Below are 19,507 nucleotides of genomic sequence, written 5' to 3'. Positions count from 1 at the left end.
TCGCTTGAATGTCGTGCCGGAGTGTACGCCTACGTGCGGTTTTTGTGACGAGCGGCCTAAGAGCTGGGTGAAAGCAGGTATCATCGTGGCAAGCAAAAAACGAAAGATGCGGGGCAGAGCGAGCAGTTGACGTGAGTGTGGGTGTGTGGGTGGTTAACAGTGAAATGAGGGGCGAATAATGGACAGAAAAGAAAGCAAGAAAGCAAAAGAGCTCACGGCTAAAGCTGAACAGATAGTTCCCGGTAGCTGGCGCTGCAGGTTGTTTGCGTGTGCCGACGTCTGCGGTATGCAGGGCAGCTCACGCGGCACTTTGGAGCACAGGCGAGCCAACAAGGCGAGCCCAACAGGGCGAGAGTTCTTTTTGTTTACGGTTGCTACTCGGCAAGAGTGGCTTTGCGCAGGCATTTAATGCAGACAATGCGAGCCTGCGTGTTTGTGCCCAACAAGGTCTCGTGCCCGCTCATCGCCGCTGCACACAGCGCGTGCCACTCTACGAAAAAAAGCTAGCATAAAAATACATGCTGCATTGAAGTGCCTTGGTTTTGTCGCACCGCCGTTGCAAATGGCAGCGCACAGCAGGGTGCAGAAGACAGGCATGAAAGCGGGCAAGAAGAGCAAACTGCAGTGCTTCGAGTATGTATGCGTGGCATGTTTTATTTTGCTTACGTTGTGTTAGAGGGCTGCTCTCGGAATGGGTTTAAAGCGGCGCTTGTCGTCTGTCTGGTGTGGAGTGGACGAGTGGGTGAACGAGTAAGTGGGTGGGCGGTTTTTTGCTGGTGCTGGTGCTGGTGCTGGTGCTGGTGCTGGTGCTGTGGTGCTGGTGCTGGTGCCGGTGCCGGTACTGAGGTGAAGACAAAAAGGCTGGAATAAGAAATAGAATAAAGCGGTGATGAGCGGAGCAGAAAAACGACAGATGGGCCCTCGATCGCCTTCCGCTTAGTCCAGCTTTCATGCGCTTTGTTGCGTTTTCGTGTTTGCTATTTTTATTAGTGGGCAGTCTCCATTGTGCAGGCGAGGGGGGCAGGAATGCTGACATTGGAGCCTGCCGCCTGTTGCATCAGAGCCAGGCTGAGGGGAGGCGCTTGGGCGGGCTGGCATTTTGCGCGAGGTGGAGTGCCAAAGCAGAAAAGCAGGTGCGGGAGTGGGATGGGATGACCGAGATTGGCAGCAGCAGCAGCAGCAGCCCGGACCAGCCGACTGCCTGCCTGCACATAGATCTGTCTTCCCTTTCCTGCCGCTCCACGGCGATGATTCTATCGCGGCTCTCACTACTGGCCACCCAGCCTGCGAGCAGCGGCGCGCGGGAATGGACCGATAAAGAGCCGGCCGCAAAGGAGAGGTCCAACTTTTGATCAATCGATCAATCGATCAATCAACCAACCAACCAACCACACCCCGCAATTTAAAGCGCCGCCGCCAAAACGATGCTGGATCTGGCAGTATCGCGTTGGTGGTGCGATCAAATCGGCCCGACCGGCAACTAAGGAGACCGATTCCACTAGCACAAATGTTTACTTTTGGGATAAATTGAAAGGAAGTTAAGAGGAGAAACTAGAGATGGCAGGCAGCCGTGCGTGCCTATGGCTCAACGACGGCTGGGCCCGCTTTGCTTATGGCGGCTGGGCCCGCCTCCTTCATGATTCGACAATCGCCTTGCGCAGAGCCGCCACGGCCTGGTCCTCGTGCTCCTTGCGCGCGTTGAACAGCTTGACGCGGCTGGCAACCTCGCCCATCCACCGCAGCGTGTAGATGTTGCCGTCGACAAACGAGAACTCCTTGAACTCCATGCGATGCTTGCGGCACAGGTCCTTGACCAGCGGCTGCACCAGAAGCAGGTTGTGCCGCGGCAGGCGCGGGAACAGGTGGTGCTCGATTTGGAACTGCAGCCCGCCGTGGAACCAGTCCAGCGCTCGGGGGCAGATGACATCCATGGTCGTGCGCACCTGGCGCGCCGCGAAGCACTCATGCACCGGGTCCGGCGACTCAGTCGACATGGCAAAGTGCGACAGCGTAATCTGGATGTGCAGCACGGCCGACGCCGAGTTCGACACCAGCACGTACAGCGCCAGGTACGGCCACGATGGGATGTGCGACAGTAGCCAGCTGAACCATGTGAAAAAGAGACCGATGCAGCAGATCTCCAGTGCGCGGAACGGCGCAAAGTCGCTGAACAGCAGGTAGTTCCAGCTCAGGAAGTACAGGTTGTATCGCGCAAAGCACATGATGAGGTAGTACATCTTGTCCTGCACCGACACAAACAGCCGCGCCGCCGCGTCGAACTCCATGACGCGCCGGTAGTACGTCGAGTACCGGCTCTCAAAGAACCGCGTCGACACTGCAAAGAACGGCAAGTGCTGGATGTCTGGGTCGTTGTCGACGTCGTTGGTGACGATGTGATGTGTGTTGTGGTTCTTCTTCCACCAGCCAACGCTCAGCCCGCCCAGCAGGTTGGCTACGCAGATGCCCAGCACCATGTCAAAGTCGCGATTCCCCGTCAGCTCGTTGTGGCCCAGGTCGTGCGCAAAGAACGACAGCTGTTGCCACAGCAGCGCCGTGCTGATGCCGGCCGCCAGGTACGTCCACGCCGACACCGGCCCGTACAGGAGCAGCCCGACTGCCGTGATAAACAGTGCCATGTACCGCACCGCCTCAAACGCGTACGCGCTGTAGTTGCACTGGTACAGCCCAGCCGCGCGCAGCTGCACGTCCAGCAGCCGGAAGTCGCGCTGGATCGCCGGGTAGTCCAGGTCGGCGCCCGTTGTGGTCGGTGGCTGCACGTGGCTGGACCCGTCGTCCGGCGACGACCGCGCCGCCGAGTACACAAGGTCCATGTCCTCGACATGCGACATGACGCCCTCGGCCTTGGCGTCGGTCACAAACCGCGCAACGGCCCACCGCGGTACAGCCGTCTCGAACACGTCCAGCGGGTGCATGCTCTTGACCTCGTCGGTCGCGTCGTGCCCGACCATGTGCATGATGGCCAGCGGCCCGCCCGGGTGCTTGTTGACAAACGCGTTGAGCTTGCAGACGAGCCCGTCGATGATGACCAGGTACTCGCCGCCGCCGATGCGCCTGCGCAGCTCGGCCGCTGTGCACGCTGGCAACCTGCCCCGCCGCTTCTCGGCCAGCAGTGCGGCTGGCATTGCTTTGGCAGCAGCTGCTGGGCTAGCCGGCATGAGGAATGGTGATGGTGATGGAGTGCGAGGGGGCATGCTGATGTGAAAGTGAAGGTGCGAGTGTGTGATTGTGATTATGATGTGAGTGAGTGAGTGGGTTTCTGGTGCGTTGCCTTTTGATTCCCTGTCCGCGTCCAAGTCTGTATATGAGTTTGAGTTTGTGCGAGGGGGAGCGAGAAAGGTAAGGAGAGTGAGTGAACAGGAGAACAAGAGAGCAAGAGGGCGAGGGCGAGAATTGTCGACAGTGAATGGCAAGTGGGGGCAGCAACCTGCAAAGGCGCGCACAAGTCACTAGAATCCAAGTCTCCTTTATTTCGTTTGCTCGTGAAAGAGGTGCCTACATTAGGACCGCCACCACACCATCCACACAAACACTGATGCCAACAACCATATTCTCTATTGTTGGTGTTTCACTGGGCGAACCTGTTGGCTGATTGTGGTGCAGTCCCTCCTTTTCTGCTGCAGCCAGTAGCGACCTAAAAAAGCAGTGGGGTTGCACTTTACCTGTACTGCCAAAACACAGTCTCATGCGCCAAGTCCAGTCTACACACGTTGCTAAATCACGCCGGGACAAATCTATTTTTTTCTATTTCGGCTGGCGACTGAAAATCGCTTCCGCGTTTGTGGTGCAGTGTTTTTTTGTTAAAATTTGTTTATGTTGTGGATTCGCTGATGATCCTAGAATATGATACCTGCTGTTGTGCTGGCGCCCGCTCAATGGTTGGACCGATCAAGTGATCAAGCCTTCAAGCGACCGATCGCTTGATCACTTGGCGCCAAGCGCTTGGCATTCAGCCGCCCAATCACAGCCTACCACACAAGCATGAATGTGCGCTGTGTGGTCTGGCTATTTTCGTGGCGCCCACATTGCTGTCACCACACAAAATCGACGTTGCTTTTTTTGTTTTGTATCTCTTATATTTTGGAACGCTCAATTCGTGCGCAATCCGCCCTTATTTATTTATTTCACCTAATTTCACTTCATTTCACTATATATGTTGATTTCACAAAAACATCTCGCAGCGCGGATGCTGCGCGCGGCCATAGTCGCGCTGTGCATACTCACTCTCTGCGTTGGCCTGGTCAGTGCCGCGGCAGGCAAGGACTACTACAAGATCCTTGGCGTCTCGCGCGACGCATCGCAGCAGGAAATTAAGCGCCAGTACAAAACTCTGTCACGAAAGCACCATCCGGACAAAAACCCCGGCGACGAGACTGCACACGAGCGCTTCATTGAACTCGCGCAGGCATACGAGGTGCTCAGCGACGACGAGAAGCGGGAGATCTACAATCGCTACGGCGAGGAGGGTCTGAAGAACCAGGGCGGCCCTGGCGGCGCCGGCGGCTTCCACGACCCCTTTGACATATTTGCCCAGTTCTTTGGCAGCAACGTGCGTTTTGGCCAGCGCGGTGGTGGCACGCGTGCCAAGCCTCGAGGCCCTGACGTGCACATCCGCGTGCCAGTCTCGCTGCTGGAGCTGTACACTGGGACTGAGATTGAAGTTGACACATCGAAGCAGGCAATTTGTCCGCACTGCGACGGATCTGGTGCCGCATCGCCCGATGACATTGAAACTTGCAATGTGTGCAGCGGCAGTGGTGTTCGCATCGTCAAGCAGATACTCGGCCCCGGAATCGTACAGCAGATGCAGACGACGTGCGACTCGTGCAAGGGCAAGGGCAAGAAAGTGTCCAAACCTTGCCCCCACTGCAAAGGCACGCGAGTCCACAGGGAGTCTGACCTGCTAGCCATCCGCGTCGAGCCCGGGATGGCCGACAGCGAGCAGGTTGTTTTGAGGGCGAGGCGGACCAGCACCCCGACCACGAGCCCGGATCGCTTGTCTTCCATTTGCAGCAGCAGGCTCATGCCACATTCACTCGTGAGGGCGACGACCTGCACGCAGAGCTCACGATCACGCTGCTTGACGCGCTTGTGGGGTTCACACACACCATCCTTCACGTTGACGACAAGACGAACATCGAGCTCAAGCGGTCCGATGTCACTCCGCCCGGCTTTGTGCACAAGCTGGTCGGCAGAGGCATGCCGCGGCGTCAGCGCTCTGCTGGCGCTGGTTCTGGCAAATTTGGTGACATGCACGTTACCTACTGGATACAATTCCCCAAGGCTTTAGATGCCGGTGCCAAGGAGCAGATAGAAAATGTGTTTAGCATAAAGTCCGGCATCAAGTGGGATGGAAGCGACAGCAGCCACGCAAAGGACTCTAACGTTCACCGCGGCCGGCAGGCGCCATCAGAGTCTGGCCACATGACGAGCTCTAATTGTGGGCGGGAAATGTGTACTTTGGCTTTTCTACATAGTTACCAAAAATTAAGAGCTTTTCAAACAGGATGCTAAAACAATGTAATCGAAAGAAGATATTACTAAGTATATTAAATATTATTCAAAATCAGACTGCGAAAGAGCTGAAGCTCGCATTCAGAAATCGCTGCGCGCATGCAGCATCATAACAATGAATTGCATGTGACTACAATATCACGTGCCACAGCCCAACTTTTGCGTTACACTATTTTTTTGTTAGTGGTAACCTTTTTAATCCAATTGTTCTTTTCAGTAACCAATGTGGATTTAATTGCTCTTGCTGGTAACTGTGACGCCAAACTTGAGCTGGGCCATGTTGCTGCGCTAATGCATGCAATCTTATTGTTGTGTCATTGCATGCCCGCCGTGACTATGTTGTGTGAGCCTATTTGGCTTTCTTTGTAGTTTCATAAATAATATATTTAGTATGCGTGTAAAACCCCATTTCACTAACCGATTTTAAATTCAATTGTTTTTGTGAGTTACCAGTTGAATTAAATTGAGAAATAAAAATAGAAAATAAAATAAAAAATAGAAAATCAGCCTATCTTTTTACTCGCTAGCTGCATCGAGCAGATCAGGTCGCCAGCATTGAGGCTGTCGCTGAGCTCGACGTCCAGTGTCTCGATGACACCATCGGCAGGCGCGCCGACAACCGTCTCCATCTTCATTGCGCTGAGCACACAGATGGCCTGGCCAGCCTTAACTTGTCGCCAACAGCAGCCTTAATCTCAACGACTGCACCGCTCATGGGCGCCCAAGCTGGTTCTTCTTGGCAGGGTCGGCGCGCGGGCGGATCTTGGCCTCGGGCTGCACAGACATGTCCTCAATTGTGACAATGCGTGGCTCGCCGTTGATCTCAAAGTACACCTCGTGTTTGGCAGTCTCTTTGTCCAAGGGGCCCAGGGCAATGAAGCGGATGATCAGCGTCTTGCCGACCTCGAGCTGCACCTGAATCTCCTGGTTGACCTCAAGCGGGCTAAGGAAGAGCGGCGTCGGGATGAGAGACACATTGCCATACTTTTGGCGCTGCGACTGGAATTCGTCAAACACCGCCGGGTACAGTGCCGCCGACAGCAGATCCACGTCGCGGATGGAACCAGGCCCCCACTTCTCCTCCAGCTCGCGGCGCAGCTGGTCAAAGTCGAAGGGCGCCATGGTCGCGCCAGGACGCTCGTCGATCCTGGTCGCGTCGCGGATAATATCGGCGCGCAGCTGCTCTGGGAATCCGCCAACGGGCTGGCCGAGGTACCCTGGAAGAACTCAACAACTGACTTGGGAATGATAGCGTCGACGCACGCTCTACGACCTCGTCGGCAGTGAGGTGGTTGGATACCATAAATGGGCAAAGTCGCCGACAACCTTGCTGCTCGGAGTGACCTTGACAAGATCACCGCAGATGCGGTTGGCCTCGGCGTAAGCCGACTTGACATCGTTCCAGCGCGAGCCCAGACCAAGCGACTGCGCCTGGAACAGCAGGTTGGTGTACTGACCACCGGGCATCTCGTGGATGTAGACCGAAGTGTCTGAAGCCTTGACTCCAGGGTCAAAGCTGGCGTAGAGCAGGCGGGTCTGCTCCCAGTACGAGTTGAGCGACTGGATCGCCTCCGTCGTGATGCCCGTGCTGTACTCGCTGCCCTCCAAGGCCGAGACAAAGGCGCCCATGCATGGCTGCGATGTGACGCCCGACATGCTGTCGATGGCCAGATCGATGATGTCCGCGCCAGCCTCGGCACAGGCAATCATGGCTGCAACGCCAGCGCCAGCAGTTCATGGGTGTGGACGTGGATGGGCAGGTTCGGGTGGCGCGCGCGGATGGCGCCGATCAGCATCCGGGCGGCGCGCGGCTTGAGCAGGCCGGCCATGTCCTTGATGCCCAGAATGTGGATGTCCAGCGCCACGAGTTCGTCGACCAAGTCGAGGTAGTACTCGAGCGTGTACTTGGGGTGCTTGGCCGGGTTCGACACGTCGCCGGTGTAGCACACAGTGGCCTCAATGACGCCGTTGGCCTTGCGCACGGCGTCGATGCCAGCTTGAGGTTCTCTACATAGTTAAGCGAGTCAAACACGCGGAAAACATCAACACCGTGCTCGCGTGCCTGCTTACAAAATTCGTAGACAACGTTGTCCGGGTACGACGTGTAGCCGACGGCGTTGGCACCGCGCAGCAGCATCTGGAACGGAACGTTGGGCACCAGGCGGCGCAGGCGGTCAAGGCGCTCCCAGGGGTCCTCGTGCAGGAAGCGCATTGCGACGTCAAAGTCGCGCCGCCCCACATCTCGAGAGCAAAGGCGTTGGACAGCGCGTGCGCAGTGGTCTGCGCAATGCGCTCCATGTCGTGGGTGCGCAGACGGGTGGCCAATAGCGACTGGTGTGCGTCGCGCCAAGTCGTGTCCATGATCAGCACGCCCTTGTGCTGACGCACTGCTTGCGCAAACGCAGCGGGCCCATTCTTGAGCAGAACATCGCGCCAGCCAGAGGGGGGCGCCGTCGCTACGTCAATCTGGTTGCCCTGCGAGTCGAGCAGCTTGGGCACCGAGGGCTCCTGCAGACCACGGAGGGGCGCAGTGACCTGGCCCTGGATGCGGCAGCCGTTGACTACCAAGTCACCGAGATACGTCAGCAGCTTGGCGGCGCGGTTGCGGAACTTTGTCACAGCAAAGAGCTGCGGAGTGTCGTCGATGAACGTTGTCCAGCAGTCGCCCTTGATGAAGATCGGGTCGGACAGCAGGCGCTGCAAGAACCACATGTTCGTTTTGACACCGCTGATGCGGAACTCAAGCAGTGACGCGAGCATGCGCCGGCGGGCCTTCTCAAAAGTTGCGCCCGAGCAGGTAAGCTTAACCAGCAGAGAGTCGTAGAACGGCGTGATTATGGAGCCGGTGAATCCCGACCCGCCGTCCAGACGCACTCCATTGCCGCCGGGCGAGCGGTAGACCTCAATCTTACCAATGTCCGGCTGGAAGCCCTGCGCAGGATCCTCGGTCGTGACGCGGCACTGAATGGCAAATCCGCGGAGCTGTATGCGCTCTTGCGACAGCTGCAGCTCGGGCAGCGACCAGCCAGCGGCGATGTGCAACTGCAGCGAGATAAGATCCAGTCCAGTGACCTCCTCAGTGACCGTGTGCTCGACTTGAATGCGCGGGTTGATCTCAATAAATAGTGGCCGCGGTCGTCGACAAGGAACTCGGCCGTGCCGGCGTTGCGGTAGTTGACATGGCGCGCAATCTTGACTGCGTCGGTGAGAATGGCATCACGCAGCTTGATATCGAGGGTTGGCGCGGGCGCGATCTCAATGACCTTTTGGTGGCGGCGCTGCACCGAGCAGTCGCGCTCGAACAGATGGATCACATTGTCGCGGCCATCGCCAAGCAGCTGCACCTCAATGTGCTTGGGCTGGTGGAGGAAGCGCTCGATAAACACGGTGCCATCACCAAAGGCCGACAGCGCCTCGGAGCGGGCACGGTCAAAGGCAGAGTCAAGCTCGTCGGCCTGACGCACGACACGCATGCCGCGTCCGCCACCGCCCATCGCCGCCTTGATAATGACTGGGAAGCCGTACTTCTCGCAGAAGACACGGGCGTCGGCCAGATTATCGATAGGGCCGTCAGTACCGGGCACAACGGGCACGCCGCACTCGTTGGCCACGTCGCGGGCCTTGACCTTGTCGCCCAGTGCGTCAATGGTTTCGGGGCACGGGCCGACCCACTTGAGCCCGGCGGCTTCAACCTTGCGCGCAAAATTGGCGTTCTCGGAGAGGAAGCCGTACCAGGGTGCACGGCGTCGCAGTTACGCTTCAGCGCAATGTCGATGATGTCGTCCTGCGCCAAGTAGGCGCCGACTGGCGTGTGCTTGCCCTCGGGCGCAATCTGGAAGGACTCGTCGGCCTTGTAGCGGTGCATGGACAGACGGTCCTCGTAGGCGTAGATGGCGACGGTCTTGAGGCCCAGCTCGTGCGCTGTGCGCATAATACGCATGGCGATCTCACCGCGGTTGGCGATCAGCACCTTGTGGAACTTTTTCGAGACGACCGGGCTGGTGTTCTTGAGGTGCAGCAGACCTTCCTCGTTGGGCATGTGGAAGCGGCGCTCGACCTCCTTGACGCTGCTTTCGGCATGGCTGGCCAGGTTGTCGAGAGACTGCGGCCGCGAGAGCGATTTGAAGCTGTACTTGAGGTAGTCAAAGTTCATGCTGGGAACCTTGTCATCACTCTTCTGCCTCGCGGACACACCCGAGGCGAGATGGAGGCGATGACATCGCTGGGAAGTCGCCGTCAGACATTGATCCTAGCAGATGATAGCAAAATTAATGGGTAAGAACGAGAATAAATGGGCCACAGCCAGAGTTTAAAGTTTAAAAATGTGCTAAGCAATAATAGGCAAGATAAGTGAAGCAAGGGAGGCGAGGATGATACAAAATATAAAGACGAGAAGAAAAGAAGAGAAGAGAAGAGGGGCTTTTGGCTAATATAAAAGGTGGGTGGTTATTTGCGGAGAACAAGCGAGCAGATGGGCCATGCCACGAGTTATTTTATAGGCAGCTAAATGGTTGTTGTCTCCGCAACTCATATATTGTATGCGCACAGTGGCCAGCTGAGCACAGTTGACCAGCTGCGGCTGAAATCGTTCTCTTTATGCCACCTCTCTCTTTGTCTGCGACAGAGATAGCAGGAGATAATGAATGACTGAGCGAGCGAGCGATCGCACAAGAGAGGGGGGGGGTGCCAGCCCTGTGCACCGGACCCAGTGCAATAGGGAGAGTGTGGACATCCGGGCATGGCATCGGCAGCTGTCAAGGGCAGCGGCGCCGGTAGCGGTGCGGCATATAATGGCATTATAGAGTGGCATTGCAAAGGGTGGGAAAATAAATTTTCCACGGCTGCTCACTGGTGGTGACCAAAACAGGCTATATGCATGTGTTAGCGAGCGCACCGCCACTATTATCTCTGCTCCCATCTGCACTTGCGGCGACAGGCCAGGGCAGAGCAGAGCAGAGAAGGGCAGGAGGCTTGGAGAGTCTGATCGCAGCAGGATAATAATTTCGGCAATTTCCAAATCACACTGAGTCACAACAATATGCGGTTGCCCGAAATGGAAGCTGAAAATATCCACCAAGAGCAAAACCGGCAAAAAAATGGCCTTTCACACCGAGATCGATGGTGTTGATCCCTTGACTTTTTTCTACAGTTTCTTGTGCAAAAAAGGCCCAGGAGCGAAGAGCGAAAGAGCGAAAGAATGAAAGAGCGAAAGGGGCCGTATGCTGAATGGGCCGTACTTACCAGTAGATGAGTCCGAGTGTGGCATCTCGTAGCTTGGGCGCCGAATCGCTGAAAAAGCATTGGACATGTTGGGAATAGAATTCAGTAGGCAAATTGAACGGGTTAATATAAGTGCGATGTGATATGATATGCTACCAAAATGGCTTGAAGGCTGTTTTAGCTATTCTAAAGTTATTTTTAAAAAAGCGCGTACGAGTGAGCGTATGAATTACAATAGTTACTTGCTTCAAGTGGGCACATTGCGGCCAGCAAGCCTTTTATATGGCCTTGACAGACACTTTGCAAATTGTCAAATGTTCACAATCTGCCTGAAGAGCCAGTTGCAATTTGCGATGCGCGCTAACAAAGCTTGTGTTGATCTGAAAGCAAAGCAGTCCATTTCTATGACGGCATCATTCCGGCATTGATTTGTTTGATATTGCCTTCGTCCGTGCCCTTAGCTGCGAGGCCCACGTGAAGGGATATATAATGTTTATAGGCAAAGAAAATCGGTGAAGCTTCAACATTTACTGCTCCATCCCAGCCTCTGCTTGCCAATTTGTTCTTTCCTGCATAGGTCCACCGTCGATTTATGCTGCTTTGTGCCGTTGGTGCTGATGTTTGCATTTCCCACGGCATTATTGTGTTAATTTTTAGTTTTGTTGCGACAAATATATGCAAACAAGTCATGACATGCGCATGCGCATGCACATACTCGGTTGTTTGCCACATCTGCTGACTGATAATATGTGGCCAGCCCAATTAAAAAACAAAACAAAACAAATCGCGCGCGCTGCGTGAAAGCATGTGAATATTCTGTATAATTTCAAAGCCGACATTCAGCATAGCAGTGTGGTTTGCTCTCAACTGCACTCGCAAAATCCAATGCTGCGAGCTTTGCTTTATTAGTGTCGACACATCGCAAATGCTCGTCGCCCGTTATATTGCTGACGGTCGCTTTTACGCATTGCTGCTGCGACTGCCTGTATATTCTGCGATTTCCGCCTTTTGGATTCCCAATGTGCCACGCCCGATTTATTCTATAAGATGCTTCCAGAAAAGGAAGTCACACTGTGCGCGCACGCGCAGCATTGTCCCAAGGTTGATGAGCACCACCGCCGTCGTCATTATTGCTGCCACTTCACTTGTTCAAAATTCCGCCCCAAATTGATCACATATTGCCTCCGCCTGTCGTTGTTCCATACCTGCAGCTGCGATTGGATACTAAATGCCATTGCTGGCGAATCCTTAAAACAAACACTAAAACAGAACTTTCGCATGTCCGCCGTGCCTCTTATCGACGAACTGCCACGATGAAGAACAGCGTAAACCCTCCTCCAGAAAAATAAAAGCTAAAGAGGGAGTCGGTGGTAGCATCGACGTACAAATTACAAAGTACATAGTCCTTGTCTGTGCTCGTGCTCGTACTCGTTCTCGTTCTCGTGCTGCCTGTACATCTACGTCGCCGCTGAGGACGCCTTTCTTACGCCTGGCCATCATGCGGTGTTATCGTCGGCAACATTGACGTCAACACTACAGCTCGCCTCGAGTAGCTCTGCCTTTTGGTAGGATAAATAAATATTTATTTAAAAAACGACATGAAGAAAAGACAAAACGCACCAGCGAACAGTGCAGTGTTCGGGTCATGTATTTAATTAGATAAGATCAGACCTTGGGATTGGGAAGGTCGACAAAGTTCAGTGTGCACGACCAGCCCTTGTTCTTGATCTCGATGGACTCCTCCTCGGGGCACCAGCACTTGTCGTTGGCCTTGCCCTTGGGACAGTTCCACAGCGGGCCGTGATAGTAGCCAATGTCCTCGAACCAGTGCACCTCGTTCTTGTTCAGGAACATCGCCACGCCCAGCGAGTGCACGGGCGCATCTCCCCACCGCTCGTAGAAAAAGCCACCAGCACGGTCCAGTAGTCAAAGTACGATAAGTACCTTTCAGAGCGCAAAAAGTCCAGGCTTCCAATTTCAAAGTTGGACCAGAAGTGGCACAGATTGTAACCGCCGTCCTTGTTGGTGACGAAATCCAGCATATTGGTGGATGGAATGAGGTCCTTGTGCTCGTCCATGAACTTCATCGTGGTGTTCCAGAGCGTAGGGATTGTCTCGACAACCTCCTTGATCGAGATCGTGAAGCCGTACTTCTTGTTATTCTTTTCCATGAACAGGAACGGGTCGTAGTCGATCTCGCACGCAAACTTGACTCCAGGCTCCACGCGCCAGTACCATTTGTACTTGTCCATCAGCGGGTGGCGGAAGAAAAAGCCCGACTCGTAGCGGCACATATGGCGGTAGCTCTCGTGGCCGCCATAAATTATCTTGCGCTCTTTCATGTCCTTGCGAACCTCGGCGGCTTGCGTCTGGTTGATGTAGTCGGGGTAAGACCAGTGCTCAGTGGGGATGAGGCCGAACTCGCAGTCGCCGTGACGACGCTGCTGATCTTGGCCTTGAACTCTTCGCTGAAGGGCTCGTTATTGAGGAACACATAGGGGTAGTTGTAGCGGCGGTTGAAACGGTCCTCAAGCTGAATGAGCGTCTCCCGGAGGTCATTCAGGTCCTTGTTGCGCGTCAGAATGACAAAGGCAGCGTCCGCCTTGGGCTCCTTAATCTCCTCCTTGGGGACCTGTACAACCTCTGTCACGACGCTGGTCTGGAGTTTAAGCGAGGTCTGGACGACTGTAGAAGTCACCGTCTGCGTCCTGCGCGCGAGCTCGGCCGTGCGCATGTCGCTGACAAAGTTGAAGTCGTAGCGGAGGTCTCGCCAGACCACAAGTAGGCCGACGAATGCGGCGACAATAAATATTATGCTCCGCCAATCGCGCCGGGGTGCCATGAGTGCAGCTCTGCTTTTAGTGTACGATTGTGTGAGGGGGGTTTGAATCTACGAGCTGAATGAACGACAGGACGACTCTAAAGAAAGAAAAATAAGAATAAGAGGAAAGAGACAACAATCTCAGAGACAAAAAAGGGATATCGCTTAAGCGAACCGTCAACACAACGACACGCGGTCCACTGACTTTGTGCAGCCAATCGCCGCGCACCGCACAAAAGCGGGGATGGAGAGCAAGTCCAAAACCAACAACAATGTGATGTGCATTCTCAACCTTTTCACGGAACGCTGTTTTTTTATGAAGTGCCCTCTTTGTTTGACTTTTGCTGCAATTCGACTAATCTACTCTTTCTACCTTCTACCCGAACACCTAATAAACATTAAAAATTACCACCTGCCACAACTGCCATTCCAGCCTCCCCACGTACCTCTTTCACGCGCTATTCCCCTTTCCAGCTCTAAATTGCATTTGCACAGCAGCACATTGTAATTCTACCACTACCACCACTACCAACACAGCAGCAGCAAGGAAAACGAGGCAAACACAGACGTAAACGCAAACTTGCCTTCCTCCTCGGAATTGGACGCTGCAAACACTGACTCTGACACTGACTCCAAATACACTTTATGACAGACACAGCAATTTCGGCGGGCGAGCTGGCCGCCCAGCGCCGTGACCATTTGCCCAGGCAGCAGCCGCATCTGCCACTTAGGCACAACATGGCCGGTAGCGGCGCGCATGACGCAGGTAGCGTGATTCCAGCATCACTGGGTGCTGCTGAGCGCCGGCCCAATATCCGGCCAATGAGCGTCGGAGGAAGCAGCGGCGATACCGGCCAGTTCCCAAGCCTGGGCCCCCATCCCGGAGCGGTGCCCATTGCCAGAATCAACTCGACCAGCGACGCTTACGACCGCCACAGCGCGCATTCGCGCCTGCAGCCAAAGTCGTCGTACCACCAGCAACAGCGCGCAGCCGGTAACATGCACGAGCATGTTTTTAACGCCCACGACCCAGCGGCAGCCAAGCCCATAATGCCAGCCGGCCCAGTGGCCGGGGCCGAGTCCGGCGTGGCAATGGCGGCGCCACAAAACGGCTACCGCAGCAGCGGCACCCGGCGCATGGTTGGTCCCTACCAGCTTGCGAAGACCATTGGCGCCGGCAGCATGGGCAAAGTCAAGGTTGCGCTGGACACACGGACAAACAAGCGGGTAAGTGGCGCTGCTATGTATTGCGCTGTCTATTTAAGTGACACTACCCATGATCCATATGATTCATGATCCATGATTTGTGGTGCACGCTGCACGCTACACGCTACGCTAATGCTAACACACACCCACACAATTCATTTGCCGATTTTTGCTCATGCCGTAGGTTGCCGCCAAGATAATCCCGCTCCAGCAGCTCGACGCGCCCATCTACTTTCCAATTGGCGTCGACACCACGACGGTGCCGCTACCACGTTCTGGCGGACAGGCTAGCGCTTCGGGCCGACCCGCGTACACCGGCCCAATTGACCCTGCGGCAGAGCCGTGGCGGACTTGGCTCACGAGCCTGGCCCTCGAGAGCTACCCCGACGTGGCGGCAGCGGCACAGATATCCGTGCGCATCCAGCGCAAGCTGCGGCTCCTGCAGCCGCGCGAGCGGTACACAACCAAGGAGCGCGAGCGGCGCGAGAACAAGGACATCCGCATCGTGCGCGAGGTTGCGATCAACAGGCTGCTGCACCACCCACACATCTGCATGCTGCACGATGTCATAGTGCACCCAAACCATTACTACATTTTTCAGGAGCTGGTCTCCGGTGGCCAGATGCTTGACTACATTATCAGCCACGGCCGCCTGAAGGAGAAGCACGCGCGCAAGTTTGCGCGCCAGATCGCGTCCGCAATTGACTACTGCCATCACAACTCGATCGTGCACCGCGACCTCAAGATCGAAAACATCCTGATCTCGGCCAACGGAAACATCAAGCTGATCGACTTTGGTCTGTCCAACCTGTTCTCACCGCGCTCGCAGCTGTCGACCTTCTGCGGCTCGCTTTACTTTGCCGCGCCAGAGCTGCTGAATGCGCAGCCGTACGTCGGCCCCGAGGTTGACCTGTGGTCATTTGGCGTTGTGCTCTACGTGCTTGTCTGTGGAAAGGTGCCCTTCGACGACCAATCGATGCCGGCTCTGCACGCCAAAATCAAGCGCGGACACGTCGAATACCCGAGCTGGCTGAGTAACGAGTGCAAGCACCTTCTCGCGCGCCTGCTGGTCGTGCTGCCCCCACGCCGCGCGACCATGAGCGAAGTCGTGCGCCACTCGTGGATGACCAAGGGCTACGTCGAGAACCCGCATATCAACTCGTATTTGCCGCCTCGCATTCCGCTGCTGGCACCGGAGCAGATCGACCGCGCTGTTGTGCGTGAGATGTCGCAGTACATTGGCTTTGGCTTTGGCTCGGAGGAGGAGATTCGCCTGGGCCTCGAGGCTATTCTGACAGAGGACTGGTACCGCAGCTGGGTCAAGGATGCCCTTGCCCCTCACATTGATGATGTGCGCCAGCAGATTCGCGAGCAGGTTGCACAGGCCCAAGTCAACGCTGCTTCTGCTGCGCATGCCGCAACGCAGCGCGCGCCCTCTAGCTCGCAGTCGCTTTCTGTTTTCAACGCTGGGTCGTCCGGCGTTACTCTGAACACCTCAACGGACCCTTGCTCTTCGTCGACCTTTTCTGGAATTCCTGGAACGGCGGCGGTGGCCGCAACATTGGCCCAGGCAGGCGGCAGTGTCACCGGAGCCCTTGGAGGCGCCAACGCCCGCCTGGAGCTCGGCAAGCAGCCAGACGCTGGCGCCAACGAGTCTGTACGCAAGCGCTCCAGCTTTTGGAAGCGCAGCAGCACGTTTATATCTGGCGGGCTTGTGCGCACAGGCCAAAAGACAGCCTTCGACACGCCCGCTACTGGCTCGCAGGTCCAGCCAGGCGCAGCGGTGGAGAAGAGCCAGCTCGGCCAATTCCGCGTTCTGTCCGGCCGCATATTCAACGAGGGCAAGCATGCTCTGGGGTCGGGGAACGGCACCGGCAACAGCGCCGACCGTGAGTACCCGGTTCTTCCACTGTCAGCGCACTCGCCCCGCATGGTTTTGGACTCTGCCTCCGGAATGGTCTGCATCTGCAAGGACGGAAAGCTTGCGCCACCTGACACCGACTGTGCCGCAATCCAGCGGGACTATTACGACCTCGTGGCCACCGACCCGCTGCTGAGCATATACTTCCTCGTCAAGGAGCGGCGCGAGCGCGAGGCCCGCGGCGTTGCCGATCAGGCCGAGGCGAATCCATATGCGCCGGCCCATCCATCCGGCCGCCCTCTCTCCCACGAGCAGCAGCCGCAGCCGCAGCCGCATCCTGTTGCATCAGTGGAGGCCATCAACCTGCCGCCTGCTGTGGCTGCGAAGCCCATCGCGCGTGGTGCAAACAGCTCCAACGAGACGTGGGTCAAACTCGAGCGAGCCGGCGTACGTCCTACCAACGACAACAGGGATGACCGGCGCCCAGCGAGAAAAGAGAGTGATGCCTCAGCTGTGCGTGGCCGAGATGCGCAGGCGGCGCAAGACCTAGCCGCAGTGCTTGCTCAAGAGAGCCACACCAACGCGCCAAGCGGTCTTGGGGCAGCCGGGAGCGTGGACACAGCAGCACACCCGTCGGAGGCCAGGCCGGGTGTGGAACGGCGCATTAGTGATGGCAACAGCAACAGCAATAGCTATACGTCGGTGGACCAGACTACCGCAGCCATTGAAGCGCTGTCGCAAAACCCGCGGTCGCGGGGTTCGGTTGTTCCGCCGGGCACGCACGGCTCAGACGCCTTATCCCCGCCTGGCTTTCAGGACGCCAAGAAGAAGCGCAGCAGCATTTTCAAGCGCTTCAGTGTTATTGTCAAGGGTGGCCGCTCCTCCGGCCAAAAGCTGCAGAGCACCCCTGAAGACTCGGACTCGCACATTGTCCAGGCCGAGGGCAACGAAATGGGGTACATGGAGATCAGCGTTCACAAAAACGACACCAAAAATGAAGGTGGTGGCAATGACAAGACTGCCGACCGCGGTGCCGGTGCCAGCAGCATCAGCAGTAGAAGTAGCAATAGCCCACACAATAAGCAGCAGCCGCAGCACACGCCCGATCTGCACCATCACCCTTCAAATGCTGATTCGGTCGCTGCCAAATCCAAGAACGCGCCTTTAAAGCAGAAATACGCAGTCTTGGACAGCATTGGGGAGGACGTGACATACGCTCGTTTGCGCGATTCAGCTGAAGAATTTAATTCCGGAAACACTGCCGCCGGCGGAGCCTCCGTTAGTGCATCTGCCACCAACAGCCCCGATGCTGCCGATGCTGCCGACCCAGCTGCGGGCCGCCAGTATTTGACCAAGCCGCTTTGCTTGCAACAGTCGCACGATGCCTCTTTGTTGTACTCTGCTGCCAAGGTCTCTAAGGAGGCAGATAAAGAGACATTGGCTGGCGCCCAGCTCGTATTATCGACGACTCTCCCTGACGCCTCCTCCGCTTCTGCGCCCAGTGCTGCTTTTAATGATCATAGTGTTGATTCTATTGCTAATTCCGCCGCTGCCAGTGGGTCTGGCGCGGGCACAGTGCATTTCGCCAGCCGAGCTGATCCGTCACATTCTCTGGACGACCTCGATGGCACATCTTCGATGTTTACCAACACAGACATTGACGAGAGCGATGCGTTTGTCCGGCAAGCACTGTCGACAGCCGGCAGCCCGACGTCGTCCGAAAAGGCAGCCCTGCTTGAAAGGGCGCGACGCGAGATTGAGGGGCTTGATGAGCACGAAGGCGTGGGGCTTCTTGACCAGACCCCCGAGCTCAGCTACCGTGTTGCTGGGCAGACGCGCAAGTCCAACTTTGACGCTAACAAGCGCCGCGCGCGGTCCTCGTCAAACACGGTTGTGCGCGTGCTTAGTGAGATTGTGCGCGACACCTCCAACGGAAACAGCCGCGGCGGTCGCCACGTACCCGGATTCTCTGCTCTTTCCCAGCATCGGGGAGCAAAGCCGACGGCACCCCATGGCCAGAATATAAATAGCTTGGCGCCTACCACAAAGACGATCATGCGCCATAGCAGCACGGGCGCAATTAACCGGACCGGTGGCGCAAACGAGGGTTTTGACAGCTCGCCACCAGTCGGAACGCAATACGTTCTGCATCCGACTGAATCCAATGGCGCCTCGGCTGGCAACAAGACTGTGTTGCCTGACCCTGCGCTTGCGGGCACTGCCGGCCGCCCTGATATATTGCGCTCTCACTCGCACACGAACAGCCACCAGTTCCGCGGGCTTGCGCTGCCAGAGCGGATTGCCGAAGTTCCTGAATCCCCGCCTCCGCGCGAACAGCAGCCAGAGAATGCGCTACGGATAGGAACAGGCGCTGGTGCGCGCCAGGGTTCAGCAGGCGCATATGCGAGCGATTCTAAGTGCAGCGAGCTGGCTGGCAAAGATTCTAGCCGTGAGCTCGACCAGGGCGGCAACTCTAGCAGGGCTGGCCAGCAGCCGGAGAACACGGCGACAATTGGCTTCAAGCTGGACCCTGAATCTGGACCGTTGTCCACAGACAACGCCTACGCCAGCGCCAACGCGTCCAGCAATGGCGAGGCTATGCGCGATATTGCCAGTGCCCCTCCACGCGCTGACGATTACCTCAAGCCAGTGTTTTTGAAGGGTCTGTTTTCCGTGGCGACGACGTCCACTCGCTCTCCAGCAGCGATCCGCGACAACCTGCTTGGCGTACTGACCGGCATGCCACTTCGCTTCCATGAAGGCAAGGGCTACTTTACGTGCAGCATGGCCACGGCCGCCGGCCCAGCGAATCTCCAAGAAAGCACGCTTGATGCGTACGCGCACGGAGAGCCGACATCATCCAATAA

The 19,507-nt window shown here is 56.4% G+C and overlaps 5 protein-coding genes across 5 annotated transcripts; 3 read left to right on the top strand and 2 right to left on the bottom strand.

Annotated features, from left to right (window-relative positions):
• Positions 1–1,504: 1,504 nt before the first annotated feature.
• BX661DRAFT_186713 (fatty acid desaturase-domain-containing protein) lies at positions 1,505–3,509 on the bottom strand. Its single transcript, XM_051537085.1, has one exon. It carries the CDS (start codon positions 3,210–3,212, stop codon positions 1,635–1,637), a length of 1,578 nt encoding a protein of 525 aa, XP_051389698.1. The 5' UTR covers positions 3,213–3,509; the 3' UTR covers positions 1,505–1,634.
• A 449-nt stretch (positions 3,510–3,958) lies between these two features.
• On the top strand, positions 3,959–5,584 carry BX661DRAFT_186712 (uncharacterized protein). Its single transcript, XM_051537084.1, is given in 3 exon segments — positions 3,959–4,963; positions 4,975–5,458; positions 5,496–5,584. 3 exon segments carry the CDS (start codon positions 4,172–4,174, stop codon positions 5,507–5,509), a joined length of 1,290 nt encoding a protein of 429 aa, XP_051389697.1. The 5' UTR covers positions 3,959–4,171; the 3' UTR covers positions 5,510–5,584.
• Positions 5,585–12,417: 6,833 nt separating this feature from the next.
• Positions 12,418–13,486, bottom strand: BX661DRAFT_186707 (putative mannosyltransferase; the record flags this gene model as incomplete). The annotated part of the gene is given in 4 exon segments (XM_051537083.1): positions 12,418–12,645; positions 12,663–13,172; positions 13,190–13,411; positions 13,436–13,486. 4 exon segments carry the CDS (start codon positions 13,484–13,486, stop codon positions 12,418–12,420), a joined length of 1,011 nt encoding a protein of 336 aa, XP_051389696.1.
• Positions 13,487–14,630: 1,144 nt separating this feature from the next.
• On the top strand, positions 14,631–15,068 carry BX661DRAFT_186704 (uncharacterized protein; the record flags this gene model as incomplete). The annotated part of the gene is made up of 1 exon (XM_051537082.1): positions 14,631–15,068. A coding segment is annotated over exon 1 (197 nt), but the record flags the coding sequence as incomplete, so codon positions are not given.
• A 180-nt stretch (positions 15,069–15,248) lies between these two features.
• On the top strand, positions 15,249–15,815 carry BX661DRAFT_130757 (kinase-like domain-containing protein; the record flags this gene model as incomplete). Its single annotated transcript, XM_051532553.1, has 1 exon — positions 15,249–15,815. A coding segment is annotated over one exon (567 nt), but the record flags the coding sequence as incomplete, so codon positions are not given.
• Between the last annotated feature and the right edge of the window lie 3,692 nt (positions 15,816–19,507).

This window comes from Kickxella alabastrina (genome assembly GCF_025024165.1).
Source record: "Kickxella alabastrina strain RSA 675 chromosome Unknown BX661scaffold_22, whole genome shotgun sequence".
In the NCBI taxonomy this organism is placed as follows: Eukaryota; Fungi; Kickxellomycota; class Kickxellomycetes; order Kickxellales; family Kickxellaceae; genus Kickxella; species Kickxella alabastrina.
This window is presented reverse-complemented; position numbering and strand designations above follow the sequence as displayed.